A 19,260-nucleotide genomic window follows, 5' to 3' on the forward strand; every position below is an offset into this window, starting at 1 on the left:
GCATAAAACTAGCATTAGCAACACCCTAATCCCCCAAACCGGAAACCAGAGAACCCGGAGAAATCCCATGCACACACGGGGAACAGTGCAGCATTTTTATTCCAATTCGCCTGCCTAACACCAGACTGAGTCTGGAAAGGGTGTAGTCACCTCCCACTTCCAGGAGGCGTGACCAATGTACGTAGAAATCGACATATTGCGATTGCTAAATGAATAACTGTGTATGCCAATATCGTATATTATCCTGTCCCTATAGCAGACCATCAAAGTTGAAAAACAACAGTTTTCTGCTTACGGAGACATAGTTGGACATCACATGGTAAAATGTTGATGGCGAGTCCAGGGATTTTCTCTTATACTCAGTAACACAGTGATTATGTAAGACTTTCTTCAGGATGTTTGGAACAAGACGTTCCAAAGAACACTGCGATTACACAGACTGCAAATATTCATAATCATATTTTGCAATGTGCAAACACTTGGGATGTAGTGTGTCCATATGTCTCGCTGAGTCATTACAATGTTTGTCTTAACTGTGCAGCAGCTCTCGCTCTCTCTTTTTTCATGCACTTGACAAAATGAAATTGTGCACCATATTTGCTAAGTTTGAAGACTCATCACCTTTTGCAGCTCTCCCTCCGTCCTTCCCTCATCTGACCATTTTCCTTTTCACTCCCCGCCTTTCCAAATTACATTTCATTATAAAGCCTCATCACACCCACTTCCAGTTCATTTCTTTTCTGCCGTAGAGAGAAAATGGTAGCATCTACATATTCTCTGTGCATCCAGCAACCTCCTCTCTCACATCAGGAAGCACAGTTTGCCTCAGTGTCGCTTCAAAAGTGGTGGAGCAGTGGGACGTCATTTAAAAATCATAAGCTGTTCCAGTGTGTTGCTGTTGTTTGATGTTTATGAAAACAACAATAATATGTGAATATACAAATTTATTAGACCTGAACTTTTTATTTTAGAAATCTTTCAAAAACCTGTTTGAAATTGAAAAGTTATTGCTATTTATTTGGCAAATAAACTGAATTAGCTTTTTATACCCACGTATGAGCTGGCTCAGTGGGCTTCTGTGAGAAATCAAAAAATTAATCAAGCATAACATTCTACCACTAAAACGAATTTTTCTGTTAAGAAATGCAAGTAAATAACTATAATTAACGCTGTTAATTTATTAGTGCAACTATGGCTTTGGATGGTGGGCTAACACATTTGCTATGCACTGTAAACTAGTCCTAACATATCTCCCTCTATGTCACGTCAGCTACATGTTTTGTGAGAGTGGCATTTATTCAACGGTCAAACTTCACAAGCAGAAAAGGCTGCATCTTTGGGGACTCTGCTTCTGCTCTGACTGCATCTTTCATCCACACTACCTGGGTGCAAAAGCATTTTAGCATCTTTTTGGGATAACAATGTTTGTTACACAGTTCTGTAAAAGAAGGATAAAAGACGTGTTCTGTATCAAACGGATACGGGACACTCTTTGTTCCTTATTTTTTGATATTCAAGTCAGTGTAAAACCATGACAGAAAAAGTACAGATTAGTCCACTAATGAAGATGGTGTGATTTGTATGATGGAAAATAAAATCCTCCTCCTTTAAAAGTCATAATTTGGTTGATAGAAAGTTACATACATAGAAATGCTATTGTAAAACAGCAAAAATGCATTTTTTTGTAGTTGCTACAATCTGCCTTAAAATAATTTTATACTATATAGAATGGGATTTTTCCATTAAGAATTAAACAAAGGCATTTTTCTGAGTTTTTGTGAACAATATAGCATGTCTTAAGCCCATAAACCACAAGGTTTAACTTATTATTAAACTTATGTTTCACAAATTACATCCCGATGAACGCATTTTACCGTATATTCAGGCCTGAGAGGACAAAATAAGGCTGCCCTGTTCAGTTATTACATAACAGTCATTATGGGGGCGTGCTGACAATTCAAAACAGTTAATTAAAGTCCAATGCTTTCATTTAAATGCCAGCGCATAGCTGGGATTAACTAACAGTCAGAGGGCATATGCAAATGTGTCTCCTAGTGCAGCAGACGCACTTTGCACCTGTCTGTGCGTATGTTCAAATATGAGATATTAAGTGCAGGATACGCTTGCGTCATTTTCACAAAAGATGCCTCCTCTTCTACAGATAGTTCATGTAAATGTGTGCTGAGGAAATGAAAGTGCTGCAGTTTAATGGCACAATGTTCAAGTGAGGTCACGTCCAAATTTAGCAATACTCGGTCTGCCCCGCTGTGTTGGTCAAGTCCTTTTTTACTTGGATAATAAAAAGGTGCTTGTGACTGAATGCAAGGTGAAAGATAATGATCAAATATGGTGTGAGGGCTGTAAATCCTTCAAAAATACTCCCATTTTCTGTCACACTGACACGTTAATTACTCTACTTCCCTCCATCATCATCATAAATCTGCAGATACTCATTACACATTTATGATCAATATCTTTCTGTGTCAGCGCAGGCTAGACAAAGGGTCCTGAATTATTAAATGATAATATATCAGTATCTAATTACATTTCTTTAAAGGACAGAGTTATATGATGGTCTAAAAATAAGTGTCATACTTATTACCTCTCTGCTTTGGATATTACAGTAGTCAAATTAAAGTAAGAAGAGAATACTCTAAAAATACAATAACCAGTACTTCCACAATTTCTGATCAGTAAAATGTGGGAAAATAAGGTTTGAACCTCATGATCGAGACCCCTGCTGATAACATTTTGGCAAATCACGATGAATATTGATGACGAACCACCTGCTGATATAATACCAATGATGAATCCATCACTAATGCAAGTCTGTTTTTGAAAAAAAAGTAAATGCACCAAACGACAGAATGTGCCCGAAGACTCACTTTTCACCCCCGTAAATTTAAGACGAGTCACGGCACAGTGAATCCACTGAAGCAAAAAATACTCTCTCGTTCTCTGTTTCTATCTTATAAATAATGGATGGGAAATAGTTTCCACAGTTAACCCTGAGTTAACTGTAGAAATACAGAGAACTAAGTATGGATCTGTGCCACAGTATTATTCCCTGTAGGAGTGGGAATAATACACAAATCCTTATATAGACATCTTGGAGGAGTATGTTAATAGGTCACATCTTCAGGCTTTATAAAAGTGTTCTTACAGTATGTGTAGTGGTAACTGTGCAGAAGTCACAAACTACGAGCCAAGCTACCATTAAACTTTAAACGTTTTTGCTTCTTTAGATTCACCGCATCACCGATGTCCAGTGCAGAAGGTTGACCTGTCAAAGAAGGACATGGAGGAGGGCTCACTGAAGCTTGTAATGAGAGAACGACAGAGGAGAAAAATGTTGTAAAAGCTGTCCATAAAACCCTCAGCCGCGCTCCAGCTGCAAAACCTTCAACTGCCTCACGCTCGGCTTGTGTGTGACTGTGCATCTGTGTCTGAGTCCATAAACTGCCTATATATGTGCAGTGTCAGAACTGACTAATGTTTTCAAGCTCTGGGGTCTCCCACTACCCAGAATGCAATCTGTTCGAGCAGACGCATTGGTAGATGCTGCAAAAACAAGACGCTCCATCACTGGGACGCTGACAGATGGGACGAGAGCGTGCGATATTACAATTCTCCGTAATCACACACATAAGCCTCTGCCTCTTTCTGTTTTTTTCCCCCCACTGACACTGATCCTAAATTCTGTGTGTAATTAACATGCAGAGTGTGAGCTCACGCTTAACACAGCCGCGCTGAATGAGCAGAAACAAAGGTGACGCTGACATCTGCGCAGCGTGGGGGAGAATAACACCAGAGGTGAGAGAGAGCGAGAAAGAAAAACAAAGAGACAACATCAGCCGTCAGAGTTGGTTCATCCTCTCACAGCTTCCACGTTCTGAGAAATTGTTGTGCGCCAAAAAGAGGATAATTAGTCTCTCACTGTAGTCTCGCTGTACTTTGCGAAATGAGAACTTGTTATCATAACATGAGTCATTTAAATATATGCCCGCAAACACACGTATGGTATAATGAAGTCAAAATATGCAAGAGCATGAAAATAACACACTAAAACGCTTAGTCATTACTTTGTCACAGAGGGACGGATTTACAGTGAGTAGTCAATAGTTATTATAGATGAATAAAATGATTTGTTAAAATGATGAGGTCTATGTTCTTCCTGCGGACAATCAAGTATATTCTGTCCTATCATATCTTATCATAACATTCTAACAAATACTTTCAGGATCATTGGAATCTGGAGACAGACCCAGCTGAAATCAGGCAAGAACTGCAGAGGAATTGCAGCAGGAATAGTTCTGTGTTTTAAAAGCAAAAAATACACAAACTACACGTTGGAAGCACTTATATATTGATAATGGCAAAGATCAGGGGTGTCAAACTCAATTACAGAGGGGCACCGGAATTAAAAACTGTGTCAGATGAGGTCGAATAACAGAAAAGTCAGAACAAATCAAGTTTACAGATTAAATCAAGAAAGAAATTAGAGATCAAATTTGAAAAGAACAATGTGCCAATCCTGAAATCTATTGATTTAACCCATGGAACAGCCTAAATATCAAACATTAGACTACTGTTTTTAAAGTTACATACACATCAGCAGTATATTAATGCAATGTCCATCTGTCTTTTGTGACTTCCTCTGCTGTGTCGTAGTCACATGTATTTTAGCTAATAATCTGCTTTACTCAATCATTTTTACTAGACATCTTAGAACCCCCTCTGGTTCGGCTCTGTGTTTTCAAAGTCCTCACTTCACTTGTTTGTAGTTCTTTTACAGGCGATGTAAAACATAATATATGATCTTGCTTGCCGAACACAAGTGTATTACTTCTAAAACTTAAGTCGATTTCATACCAGCAAATTACTTTTGATACTTCAGTACAGTAAATGTCATTTACTTAAGTAATATTATAAAAAAGTGACTTCAACTTCTACCAAAGTCATTTTCTGGTAAGATACTCAGGTACTTTATACAAGACTGCCTGTGGCATAGATTCACACGTACAATTACTGCACACAGCACCAAGAATTAACCTTCACATTTTCTAAGAAAAGCTTAACAATCAATACAACATCTATATATTTGTCCCGTCATCCTGTGAGTTATTTTCTCTAAATCTTCATGAGGAAACTGGACCTGCTCAAGGCCTCTTAGATGAGATGTGAAACATCGTCAGCTTACCCCGATCAAGTTCAGTTGCCTGCAGCTATGACCTGAAGACGACTCTGAACACTTCCCAGATATTTACCTCTCCAGCAACAACACATCATGAAAGATTCAGGATGCTCAGATACATCCTCTTCCGCAGCAGTGCTGCTGCGAGAGGGTATATGACAGGCCTCACCTTGTGCTTCCTAACCCTCGGGGAACTTTGGGTAGAGAAAGAGGACGGTGTGTTTTCATCTGACATCATCTACAAAAGCAACAGAGCTTCCTCTTGGCAGCTCATCATTATGTGACAGCTATGACAGGGTTTAGCCTCTGGGGACACAGCAGGCCTTTTACAGCCGGTAAGTATGTTTTCCTCTTGGGCAGAATTTACTTGTCCAGAAAAAAATAAACATGAAAAGGAAACCAACTAAAACGTTTTAAATGTGCCATATGGCCATCACCACCTTTCACTTTTTTTTTTTTTACCTGAGGGCCAATGAGTATTTAGTTTGGTCAAGAGGGGGCAGGTCAAATAAATGATTTCACTACCAGACCACTCTGCCTGCACTGCTCCCCATTCACTCTCCCTCCCTCCCTCCTCTGCCTCACTCAGCTCTCAGCCCACTTCTTGGCATTTTTCAAAATCAGCCATTGAGGCTGAGATCACCTGACAAGACATTCTTTAATGTATATTTCCCTGCCGTATGGAGACAGGCAGGATTACGTAGGAAACCACATCATTAGTGCAGACTTCAACACAACAACTCTGAAATGCATACAGTAAATACCTGATGTCTACACTGTTTGTCCATTTCCACATTTCCACTGTTTATATTCGCTATCCGGGTCAAAGCATGTCACATGACATCACGTCTCTCTCTGGGTGAAGAACAGAGCGTGTCAGCAGAATGATGCAAAGGCGTGTCCACCCTCACACACTTCAGCTGACAGCACATGCCCATTCAGCACAAATGGTGCAATAGGCTGAAATTCTTTATGAAGACTGACTGACTGCTCATGTCATTTAAAGTATATATATGTTTATAATAACATAGTCATAATAAGTCAAATCACATGTGGAAAAATACGTTTTACTTTATCATTGACACAGAAGCCATCCTGTTAATCTAACTAATCTAACTTAATATAATGTGGGGTTTGGTGCTGATAGTTTCTGTTCTTTATTCTTCTTTTACTTTTCGCAAGAGTTGTTTTCATCTCTTCAATTTGTGCACATTTTGTGATGGAGATACATCATTTGAGCACAGCTCCATTTGAGTTTCATCCCTTGTACTTATTATTTCACTTAACCACAAAAAAGAAGCCTCCTTTCATCACATAAGGAACGTCAGTGATGGGAAATCAAGGGAAGACAATGAGACAGTGTGGAATATGAGGCCTTGCGTCTCTCCTTTCCTCTTGTGTGTGTGTGTGTGTGTGTGTGTGGGTGTGTGGGTGGGTGGGTGCTACTACTAGCACTGATAGTAGCAACATCCCTGAAGCCAGACAAGCTAGAAACGTTCATGACGAAATGAGCGATGAATCCACCTCATCGACACATTCAAGTAATTAGCTACCTAACTAACTATTTATTTACTATTCTTAAATCTTCATAAAAAAAATTAAACTGAGAAGTATAGACTTTGTTTTACAACTGGAAAACATTTTAAAAGTACCGGAATAAGGTACCGAATTCCAGACACCGATACCGGTACCGTATGGGTTCAATTATGAACGGTAGCGTACGTTTTAATGTTGGTGATAATGGAATTACTTCAAGAGCTCAATATCTTCTCAGGTGGTACTACTAAAATCTGTGTTAGTTTAAAGCCATTGGCTGCTTTACAACTGTGCTCCCTATAGGGAGACATCTGTTGATGGAGTAAAACAAAAATACCCAAGAACGTGCACTAAAGACGACACAAAAACAACAGTAACAAAGCAGGAAATAAACATATAAACAAGACCAACTATCAGTGAATAAGACGGAGCAGCACAGGCTGTGGTACAGTTAAAAAGCAATATAGAATGTTTAAAACTGCAGTGCGTTGTTGATGATATTATTCTATCTGAGAACCCCTAATCTAGACTATATGAGTTGTATACATAATTACATAGTATAACCCATTTAACCCTCTTAACCGCCTGGATTTATTTTGATTTTATGGCTGTAGAATTGTCCAAAAATGTCACAAACACTGGTGAACCTTGTCTGTGATTGGGCGGTTGTTGCCGCGATGACAAGTATATGAGCACTAAGCTCTATTTATCTGCTCCAGCTCATCTTCTATCCCTTTATCCTCCAAATGAGGGCTGCGGGGGGTGTTGACATAGGGCAAAAGGCCGGGTCACATCCTGGACAGGTCACCAGTCCATAGTCCATGATTTTTCTAGATATCACAAACGGTCTTGGAGGTACGATAATGAGAAGTGCGCGTGCCAAATCCTGTCTGTTTGTCTGTGATAAAGTGTATGTGTGTTCATTCCTATAATCTCAGCAGATGAGCAGATTTTTTCTTAGTATCAAAGTCTTTGTTATTTCCCAGCAGTTATTTTGTGCGGTGAATGTTTCCGTAAACAGCGTGAACTCTTCTTGGTGTGACTCATTTTGATGCCACAGGGTGTTGATACGCTACTTTCACTTTTGTTTTCTTTTCCAGTCTCTGTTCCATCTTCTCTGGGCATGAAAATGTGACTTGGATTGCATTTACATATGCTTTGTTGTAGTTGTTGTTGTTGTTTTTTGAAAGAAAGAAAAAGATTCTGCCTCCAAATGTTTTGCAGATAAAAGTGGAGACTGTGTGTTCCATTTATAATTCATGTCAGGGCTTTTAGTAGATCAATACTTGGAAGAATTAAATTGCTCCTCCCAGCGAACTACTTTTATTTCGCAATCAAGCTTCTCTCTTCGTACCTGTCAAGGGAGACTAAATACTGATTGGTGAACGGAAACTCTCATCGATCACATGTCAGCCTTCTGCAACTTGAAAACTCGAGATCTACAGGGTTTGGCTGAATGTAATATTTCTTCTATGTCTATATTTCCTGTCCGTTCCATAATGAGCCGTTAGGATGTGCTCTCGACAGGACAGGTGCGCTCTGGGCCTGACTGCTCATTATCCCGGTGGACGGGTTCTCGGGCAAAAAACGCAGCCGAGAAAGCAGACCTGCTTATTTGGACCAGTCGTCATCGTGACTGCTTCAGCCATTAGTGAGACCTCGGCATCCATCACTAGTCCAAGCACTGCCTGAAGGTACTGGTTTGTTTATGTTGGCTGGTTTTTCCCACTATGCCAGACATAATTGCCTCCTTGTGTACACTTAAACACTGCTTAAATACAACATACAGTAGGCAGGAGCCGTGTTCTAGCAGCTTCCACAGAGAGCAGGAGGAAATCTGTTCGGCACTTATAAAGTCAAATGAGTCCCGCAGTCTTGTTTGTTGGTCCGTTTTTGATTTGTTTGGTGTGTGTTTGGTTTTAATTTGTTTTGTTTTTTCCAAATCGCCTAAAGGCCTCATCCACACGGAAACAGTTGTTTCATTACACGATCGCTCTAGTTCTCGCTCTTTTTCAAATTCCATAAACATGGCATTGGTTCAATGGCTTCATACACACGAAACCCACTCCAAACGTCTCGAAACGCTGTCGTACATATGCCAGGTTTGACATACTGTACCTACACAAATAATGGAGAAGAAGACATGGAGCATGTACATGAACCTTTGAAGCTGTGTAAAAACTCCAAACAAAAAAAGAAGAAGAAGAAGACAACAAAGATATTACGGCTCCCAAAAAGTTGGTTCCATGTGGATAAAAAGCTGAAATAAAACAAAAGATTTTGGTGCATTCTCACATTGTTGTATGTACGCAATCTTGCTTTGTTTGGTTTATTTTTTTATGTCTGTTGGATGTACACTATATGGACAACAGTTTTGAATGCAACCTGTTGAGTATTGAATTCAGGCTCCAGTGAAGGACAATCTTAACTCTTCAGCATACTGAGACATTTTGGGACAATGCTAAGCTTCCCAACAGCGTGAGGAAGGCCCTTCTCTATTCCAACATTCCGACTGTGCCCCAGTGCACAAAGCAACGACTATAAAGACATTGTTTGACTTTGATAAGTTTGGTATGGAAGAAGTTGAGCGGCCCGCACACAGAGCCCTGACCCTTAACCTGATCAAGGGATGAACTGGAACAGAAATTGTGAGCCAGGCTTTCTTGTCCAATATCATTGCCGTCATTACAATCTCCTGCATCTAAATACCTTTGTCTATATAGTGTACATTGTATTTTTCTTTTTTCTTTTTTTCCTAAATCACCAGGATGGTGTGGACGACGAGGTGCATCCGTAGCAGAATGAACGCACTTAAACAAAAACACATTTGTTTTGTATGGAGCCTCTTACTTTCTGGTGTTTTCCTCTTTTGTCTAGTGACCATCGCCTGTGTTCCAGTAGCTGCACTTCCAGCTCCACTCCCGTCGCGCTGTGACCGCAGCCGTGCCCTGATAAGTTACACCTGTTCCCCATCATCCAATGCCACATCATCTCGTCAGTGACCTTCCGGCGTGTTCCCTATCGTGGTCCTGCAGTCTGTACTGCATGACCTTTGCTGTTCTCTGACTCTCTGCCCTTTAGCTCTGTGGATACCTTTGCCCTTTTGTGCACTGAATACAGAACAATTCATTAAATACCTCATCCCCTGTAAACTCAATATTGAACTGAACGCCTGTTTTTGGATTTGGACTTTAGTGTTGTTGTGTCGTCTTTACACGCAGCAAATAAAGACAAAGATAAATAAAATGCCTTGATTTCAGTGCATCCTACTGGGTAGGTTAAAAAAGAAAGATTAAGACAGGAAACACACAAAAGCAGCGAGGAGGTCACACAGCATCATCTCACACACACACACACACACACAGCCTGCATGGGCTCAGGATGTGGCAACGTTCCACCTTAAACCGGAGGCTGGATTTGTGTCCCATGGCTCGACGCACAGGAAATGTAGCGCATCATTCCTTGTTATACTGTCTCACTTCACGCATTGACAAATGGAGCGAGCCGAGCTGCGAGAACAAGATGTGTGACTTTATAAAAGTGCAATGAGATGAGAGAGGAGACAGAGGCGAGAAAAAAATATCTGAGGTGAAAACAGAGAGGAGGAAGTCAATTACAGGGGGGGAAAAAACGAGGCAAAAACAAGTGCGTGGGTGTGTTTTCCCACAGTGTTCTGACATATCACAAAACAACACAGGAACAGACATATGAGGAAGTTTTACATGAATGTCTTAAAGGAACATTGACATTATTTAGCAGAGATATTGATGAAAGTGTCAAATAGAATCGCAATCTGAACCCAGATCAGCACTGAAATTATTCATTTCCCCCCTGAGGCCAGAAACTACATGCTGAGAAATGTCTCTCTCAGCTCACACACAGACAAATGTGACCAAAAACACAACTTCCTTGGTGAGCACAGGAAAATCAAATGCACACACTGAACCTGGGCTCGCAATCTCAAATGACAATATTTCACCAACATATTTATTGTTTTATGTCCTCATTTTTTTTAATTCTTTTTTATATGTATTTTATTACCGCGTGTGTGCGTTTCTGTCTTTTATTCATCACTCTCAGGGTATCTGACCAGGGTCACAGTGACAAACGGCACACGCACACTAACAAACACATAACTGTGTCCACGAGGTCGGGATATAAAATAAAGGTGAAATAAAAACATTAAACCAATACCTTCATTCTGCCTGGAGAAATGTAATGCCACACCTCATGAAATTCCAGACTTTTAAAGACTTTATAAGACTTTAAATGTGAATAATTTCATTTATGGCATTTTAAGACTTTTCAAGGATCCTGTATTCTGCGCCGCACTTTAGTCTACAGTGGTTGTTTTTAAAGTGCTTTACAAATAATTGGAAAATTTCAAAATAAAATGTACAACAATATAAAGTTAATTTAAATTTCACAAAAAAAAACATGACTCATTATAAGTTGGTTTTGAGGGCCATATGAAATCGATTGGAGGGCCACAAGTTTGAGACTGCGAGGAGAAGGAAACCTCGATTAACCTCCTACCTGTCCGATCTCGGATGGCCAGGTTGTTCCCTTTCTTTAGGACGATGTCCAGCTGGTACATGGCTGGACTTGGAGGACGAGGAGGGGGATCTGCATTACTGGGACCCACTATGCTGATGCCCTGTGTGGAGAGAGAAAGAAGTTAGTTTATCCAGTCCAGAACATTTCTAGAGTTTTTATCCAATCCAACTTTATTCATAAAGCACTTTAAAAGCTAAAGCAGTGCTGTTCATCAGAGATAAATAGAATAAATAAAATATAGAAATACAATACCTAAAGGACCTAAAAAAAAAACAGATAATAAGATAGATAGATAGGCTTTGGTGTCTGTCCCAATCAGTGACAGAAATCTTTCTTTGGCTCGGCTGCAGCAATAAAATACGATACATTTAAGACTCGAGACACTTTCCAACTCGCAAAATAAAAACAGTAAAATAGGAAACACGGTTAAAAGAACAACAACGGATAAAGTCGTGTGCAGTGTGATATTGCAGAAGGAATAAAGGACTTTTAGCAAACACTATAAAGGCCAGTGGGATGGAGGCGGTGACATGGGTCCTCTGAGATCAGGAAAGTTCAAGTCGTACCATCACAACAATAAAAACTGGTCAAATCAACATCTCGTTCAGGGTCAAAAGCCAACGTGGGAGCGTTTGTGTGTATAAAGCAGCAGCGTAGGGGTGGGCGGAGACAAGAAGCAAGACTGTCCTTTTAAAGTGTAACAAACCCGCTGCTGCTTCTCCTTATTCACTGAGAGTTTGTCATGTTTATATGTATATTTACCGGTTTAGTATTGTTGTTTTTTGTCACCTTTTTAGTGCACGTTCTTGGGTATTTCGTTTGATTAATATCAGATTGAAAAGAGTAAACAGTGAAAAAGCTAATGTTTGGTCCTGAAACATTAAACAAGTGTCCTGGAGTGTGACATCGAGCATGACCTCCACGGCTCTGTGTCTTTCCTCTGGTCATTTCCAAGTCAACTCTGTGGTCAGCGAGCACTGCATGGTTCCCCACGGAGCCCGAGGCTCGGCGGAAAACCACATGACGACTCGGACTGTGCGCTGACATGCAGGGAATCTTACTCTCGCTCCATCTCCCGCCTTCACTTCTCTCCTCCCCATTAGACGGTCCATGCGTGGGCTTTCCTGTCGTGTCTCCCCTGCTATCGCACTCTGACACGCAGCTAAGAATAACCCGCGGAAGAGCAGAAAAATGCCGGTGGGACACGGGGAGGCTACCATCAAACTATCAAGGCTGGCATCAGAGCAACTCCCACGAGACAAGAGCAGAATGTCCTCTCAGCAAACGGAGGGAATAAGAAAACCTACATGAGGAAGACTCCTTATTAACACGATGCACACTTTCTGTCTGGAAATGTTTCCCTGCAGAATAATGTCACTCAGATCTAACGCAAAGACGGATGAGATTTGATGTTTGATGGGTTTTTTTTTTGCAAACGTCATCAACAATATTGAAATGTGTGAGTCCACCCAGTATTAAAGCAGGAGATTGTTCAGAAACACAGGATTTAGCTGTTAAACTCCATCACTGCATACATCATTATGCTTGGTTATATTTTATTTATAATTTGGAGAATGTAGTGTTACTCAAATATTATCTCTTTATTATCATACTGTTATGTTTCCTTTTCTGTCTCACAAAAGGGGGAAACTGCATTAGAAATAAAACTGTATTACCTCAAATTATTACTAATTGTTACTGCCAAGACCTCACATGGATTCAGATATGATTACTCTTATGTCACGTGGCCACACCACGGACCACGGTGAAGTGAAATATACTTTTTTTTTTTCAGGCAATCTGATGAAATTATATATTTTTTCCATTTTCACCAACTAATTAAACGCACAAAGTACTCCTTTTTTGAAAATCCTATATGGGAAATTTTGAAATGAAAATTCAAAGTTCACTAGGCTTGAAGAAAAAAAGAAAAGAAACTAAATGTCTATTTTGTGAATTCTGCACAATGTGATTTAAAATGAATCATAACTTTGACTCAACAACACATGCCGGATCCGTGGCATGTGAGCACTAAGGGTTAATCTGAGCGTAGCCTTAATCCTCTTCCTTGGATGAGACACAGTGCGAGTGTGAAACATGATGTTGTTCTTTACGCTGAGTGACAGCCATGAAACTGAGGCCACAGGTTAACAACGGTGAGTTTAATCCCACTGAGGTCCACACAGTCTCGCTGTACTAGAGCAATTATCTGGCACGTCCCACACAAATGACTCTGATGAACATGGATCTTAACGATGTCTTTATTTCTACACATGAGGAAACCCAGAGACGCAAATTACTACTAATGAACTAGAATTCATAGTTTAAGTCATTTGTGTTATGGATTTTGTTGAATTAGAAAGACACAAAAAACTATAAAGAAAATACATAAAGTGTTGTATTATTACGATTTCGGATGGATTTTTCAACTCCGTTGAAAAAATGATAATGATAATTGTTACGGCAAGGTGATAAAGTGCAAGAATAATACATTTTTCCAGAATGTGGACAGATCATGGCTCTTCCGTACAGAGCATAACTCTGTTAACTCAAGACTACAACTGCTGGGAGGAAAATGTGTTGCTGTGTAACATTAACAACTTCCCAATCTCAGTGGGAAAAAAAGAAACCGCAGAACAAACAAACCCAGCACCTGCTGTCAAACAGGAGATGGGAGGAAAGAGAGAAAATAAGGAACATTGAAATGCTGGAACTGAAATCGTTCTATTTGGTGCACCAATTAAGGAAAGATCGGAAAAGAAAACAAATGTGAACATTCAGGGCAGACAGAATAAAAGTGATGTGATTGGATAAAAGCTATCAGTGCATGTAACTGTAATTGAACTGTGTGTTTCTATGAATCATGATGAGCAAACACTGGCGCAGACAAAAAAAGCCAGTGTACGTTTTTTCTGCTTCTGTTGCACACAAAGTAAACCCTTAATTCTTCACGTTTTCTTGGCACTTGGGTGTAAACACACAAGAGATGCACACAGCGTTACAGGGACGAGAGGATTTAAAATGGATTAGCGGAAAACACCAGCTGTACGAGGAAGCGACAGGAGACGCGCCGAGATCTTTGAAGTCCTAAAGAACGAAAGCTGGCAAACACATCTGCACACAACTGTCCAATGTCCACACACGTCCAATAAAAGTGACATTTTCCCTGCTCTAAGACGGACGCTGTCGTTGACTGAGGTCGGCAGGATTAAGAGGCATGAGTCATAAACGCTGTCTGAAACCATCAGGAAACGAGAAACTCTGCCGACTCAGTTTTCCCTCTAACAACTGTAGTGCAGCTATTTTGATATCTGAAAATCCTCTCGTGAGGTCATGATCACATGAAAACAATAATATATGTGGGAATTATTCATCCTAGTCTCATGGGCCGTGAGTGAGGATTTTCAGATTTCAAAGCGGGCGCCGACACTCTTCAGTTTGTGAACGGCTGATCTAAAACTTGAGGAAATGAAACCCTGTTCTCTGAAACATGAAAGAGAATGATTACACTACACGTGTGTGAACTCTAAGGTCGCTCTCCTCGCACGGGATTATTATAACCTGGGGTCATTTTTCCAGATCCTTTTTTACCTAATGTTACCCAAAATAGTCCAAATAGGGCTTTCTTTTTCACGATTTGTAAGTGGCTGGCTGTGTTTCCGTGGAGACAAACATGACAAATAACATCAGCAGCACAATGTGCTGTAAACACAAGAGAAGAGAAGACATCTCCAAATGGCACCGAGCCAGTGAGATCCAACCACCGGAGCACTTAACATTTACATTGAATAATCCCTGGTGAATTACGCTGGAGAGCGTCCGCGGGGTTTGGACACGAGCCTGCAGCATTTTACAGAAAAGCCTTTAGACTTTAGAATCTCCCTGGAATCCATTCAAAATATGAATCAATAACAATTTCCCTTTTCCATTAACTACATACTAGTGTGTGTGTGTGTGTGTGTACAGTAGAGTGAATGATGGAAAGGGGAATTTGACTCTTCATCAATAAATAAGAGTGATGTTGATGTATTGTGTATGGCACTCCTGTAAAGACAGTAGATATTCAATAGGATATTCCACACCAGCCAAACTCCCACCTGACACAATGTTTACTATCTGCTGCTCACAGTTGAAGCAGGAGCAGGAGGAGGAGGAGGAGGAGGAGGAGGAGGAGGAGGAGGATTAGCAGCACATTATGAGGATATAGCACATCATGGCTTTAGTTCCGCTCTGAGACAGATTACAAAGGCTCACTTTTCTATTGACTGGACCAAATCTGTAACACCAGTGTTGTATTATTATTATTATTATTATTATTATTATTATTATTATTAATTGTTGCCTTGAAGTTAATTTTAACTTCATTAATATGAATTAGGTTACCGTTAAAAGGGATGTTAAAATCCTATATACATTACTTACAGTGAATGTGAAAAACAAAACTGTTGCCTTTTAACACACGGCACAGATCCGAGCCACAGGTGCACTCTTGGTAAATCGCAGCAGGAATAATAGACAACTCCTTATATGGACATCCTGGGGGTGGGTGTGTTTATAGGGCACATCTTCAGGCTTTACAAAATTTTTTCGTCATCGTATGTGTTGTTGAGTCAAAGTTCTGATTAATTTATCGCATATTATTTAAAAAGCAAACACAATGATCTGTGTTCTAAGGGTTACATTTGAAAACATGCAAGTGCTTTTATTTTGAAGGGCAGTAAGCAACATGCTGTTTTTTTCTCCGGCTGGGTTACTTCTTGTTGTAGCTTTACTTCCTGTTTACTTTTCAGTTTTCTTTCCCTACGTCGCTCCGTTGTATAATCTGCAGCATTAAGTGAGTAAATGTCATTATTTGAAGCTTCAATGAGTCATAGTTTTTTTTTTATAGAGTATAGTTTGACAGAAGAAAGCTACAGTTTGGTGAAACCTGAGGTCTTTACATTTATTGTACACTATTCAGCCACTTTATTAGGTACAAGGGAGGCCTAATAGTGTGGATTTCTCTCAGTTGCTGTGGTATTTAATTGCCTGAGGCAAAAATGATTGGTTGTGACAGCCTTAAATTTAATAACAGATTTCTGCCACTTCACACACACGTCAACCCAGAAGCAGTAGTGTAGTTGTTTCTGTATTTTTGGTTGAGTAACTTAAAATAGTAAGACATTTGTGTTCTATTTTAATTTTAATTAGTAAGTAAAATATGGTTGCAAACACATGCACTCATATGCCCTTTTTCGTCACCTTTAGTTCTTGCAATCATTGATTTTTGCAGGAAATAAAGATATAAATTAAGCATTTTTCCATCTGCTCTTATTCCTAACTTCACCCTCGCGAGCCGGGTCATAAAATAAAATTCTGTTGACGTCTTCTTCATCACGTACGTGTCTGTCAGTCGACTTTTAATTGGTCCGTTTTCTTTACCTTTTTTTTTTCTTTTTTCATGACTCACGCATGACCTTTAGCTTCCTCCCTCAAAGGGAAATCATAAAGCTACAAGTGTTCATGTGAAAGAAGTTGATGAAGATGATAATTGATTCCTCACAGTGATTTCAGTGTTTCAAAGTTGTACTTTGTTGTTGTATATTGTGCTGCTGTTTAAACTCGACTGATGTTTGGCGCCGGCGCCGGCTGCTGCTGCAGCTGCAGAGACAGACTCTTCCCTCACTGCTATGGCAGGTCATTTCCACGCTCTCCACTCTTCCCTTCCTGCACGACAATAACTCGCTCCTGCTTTGCTCATTATCGCTGCGATCGTGACACTTTTCTTCTCCTCGCCGTAGTGGAGCTATTTTCCCCGAGCCCTGACATTAAACCCACGACTCATCTTCTTCCCCCTTTGAAATCGATTCTGAACGACTATTTTTCCCGTTTTATTCGCGGTTGTTGACTCCTTGGCTTCGAGGACACAAACATTATTAAACAAGTCAATGTCGTATAATGGATGAAATGTTCTCTGGAGTATTAAATAAAGCTTTGTGCTGCCTTTTTGAAGAAGTTGCTGTTTTGCATTTGCTGCAAAACAACAATTAATGGGTTGAGTGAGAGTATTTATGGATAACGAGTTGAGATTTTTCTTTTTTGAATAATGAGTTGATGCATTTGCATTTTATCCAAATGCTTTGCTCGTTCAAACATAATAAAGGCACACTCCCAGCCTCTAAAAGTGATTTTTTTAGTATGGATCCAAATGAATGCTGGATTAATGATGACTTCCAGAAACAGCTGCACGCATCAAATATACACAGAATAAACACATGTCACACGTTTTCATGGCAGAATTAAGCTCCAATCCATTAATCTAACACAAAGTGATGCATTTTTGTTTTTTTTTATAAGCAAATTGACTTTGGGGCCAGCTCTAATTCTAGAATCAACTATAAACTGTAATTAAGGGTCCTAAACAAAAAGAATATAATGTAATATAACATAATATAATGTGAATTATGAATATTCATATATATACAATAATATTTTTACTATACATTATCAATGAATGAATAAATAACTATTAATTAATTAATTTGTTGTCTTTAGTGCTGCAAAAATTACTCAACTAATCTATTACTAGATTAATCAACTGTTTTAATAATTGATAGATCAGTTTGAGTGTTTTCTGCTTCTTAAATGTGAATTTATTTTTTGTTTTTTTGCTCCATGTAATAAATAAATCATTAGAACTGATGAATTTTGGTTTGTGGACAAAACAAGACATTTGAGAACGTCATCATTTCCAGGTTTGGCCATTTTTCCGACATTTTATGGACCAAACGTTTCCTCAGTTAATCACGGAAATTATTGCATGGTATTATTACGTTGCAGCCCTAGTTATCTTTGAGATTCACCTCTTGTTTACCAGGGTGAACAGAGAAAGTGATAAGCTGAGCATGAAGTTAATACATTCATTACTTTACGGTTTTATCTTCAGACACAGAGTCTGTTGATAAGCTTTGCCTCAGGAGTAAAAACCGAGTTAAACAATTACGTTTCAATGTTCACACAAATGCAGCACAGTTACTTTCACCCATTTCACAATCATATTGAGAAATGAAGTTGGATTAGGTCGTATATCCTAAAGATAAGTCGAGCGAGAGGTTGTGACGCATCACAGGTGAATAGTCGTCATTATTTTGGCATTATTCCTCTTCATGGTTTTATTTTCAGCCACAAAGACTCTTGACGAGTTTTGCCTCAAATAAAAACCCAGTTATCCCTAAATAAAAATGATTATTATTCACATTTCAAGTTCACATTCGACTATGTCACATTATTACATTTTAGTTCTTTGTCTTATCAGTGATTTCATCGTTTATGGAGCGTTTATTCCACTCTGCTCTACTGAATACTGCATGTATACTACAGCAGCATTAGGAAGTGTTTTATGAAGATAAGCTGTGAGTGATGTCACTTCACAGGCTAATACAGTGATTATTCGTGCATTACTTCTCTTTATGGTTTCACTTTCAGCCACAGAGTGTAATCTCACATGTTCCTTTGGGAGTGATGCTACACAATTTCTCAACCTTGTAGCCTCTGTAATATCCGCTGATGACACACACACACACATTATGAAACGGACACTTGAGAACACAGGAGGTAATGCCACATAAAGGCTCTTTAGGTTTATTTTCTTTGTCCGTGTGGTCTGCTGAGCAGCCAGAGACGTTTCTTTCATGTCCTCGATCTAAATATAGGATGAAACGGGGGAGGCGAACCGTTGAGCACAGGAAACACAGGCGGAGGTTGTTTCCTTCAACACACGACAAGGTGTTTCTCTGTAAAGACTCTCCTGAAGCAGAGGTGCACCTACAAATAGTGAATAGCATGTATGTCCACGGTCCTCCCCCTGAATAATTATGAATATGTTCTTTCGTTGCCGATTAAGGACCGCGAACAATATCTAAACACTGTAAATGGGTACGAGATAAAAAGCTAGGTAGATAAACCTAGCCTGTACGCGTGAAAAAGTCTATGCG

The 19,260-nt window shown here is 39.6% G+C and overlaps 1 protein-coding gene across 11 annotated transcripts in view; it reads right to left on the reverse strand.

The window, feature by feature from the left end:
* Positions 1-19,260, reverse strand: part of mctp1a (multiple C2 domains, transmembrane 1a) — a 172,217-nt gene that overhangs the window by 100,386 nt on the left and 52,571 nt on the right. For all 11 annotated transcript variants that reach the window (XM_044025870.1, XM_044025865.1, XM_044025862.1 and 8 more), the window contains one exon: positions 11,267-11,387. In XM_044025870.1, the coding sequence (XP_043881805.1) occupies positions 11,267-11,327 (61 nt within the window). In that variant the 5' untranslated portion in view covers positions 11,328-11,387. The remainder of the gene's footprint in view (positions 1-11,266; positions 11,388-19,260) is intronic.

Source organism: Solea senegalensis, linkage group LG5, assembly GCF_019176455.1.
Source record: "Solea senegalensis isolate Sse05_10M linkage group LG5, IFAPA_SoseM_1, whole genome shotgun sequence".
Classification (NCBI taxonomy): domain Eukaryota; kingdom Metazoa; phylum Chordata; class Actinopteri; order Pleuronectiformes; family Soleidae; genus Solea; species Solea senegalensis.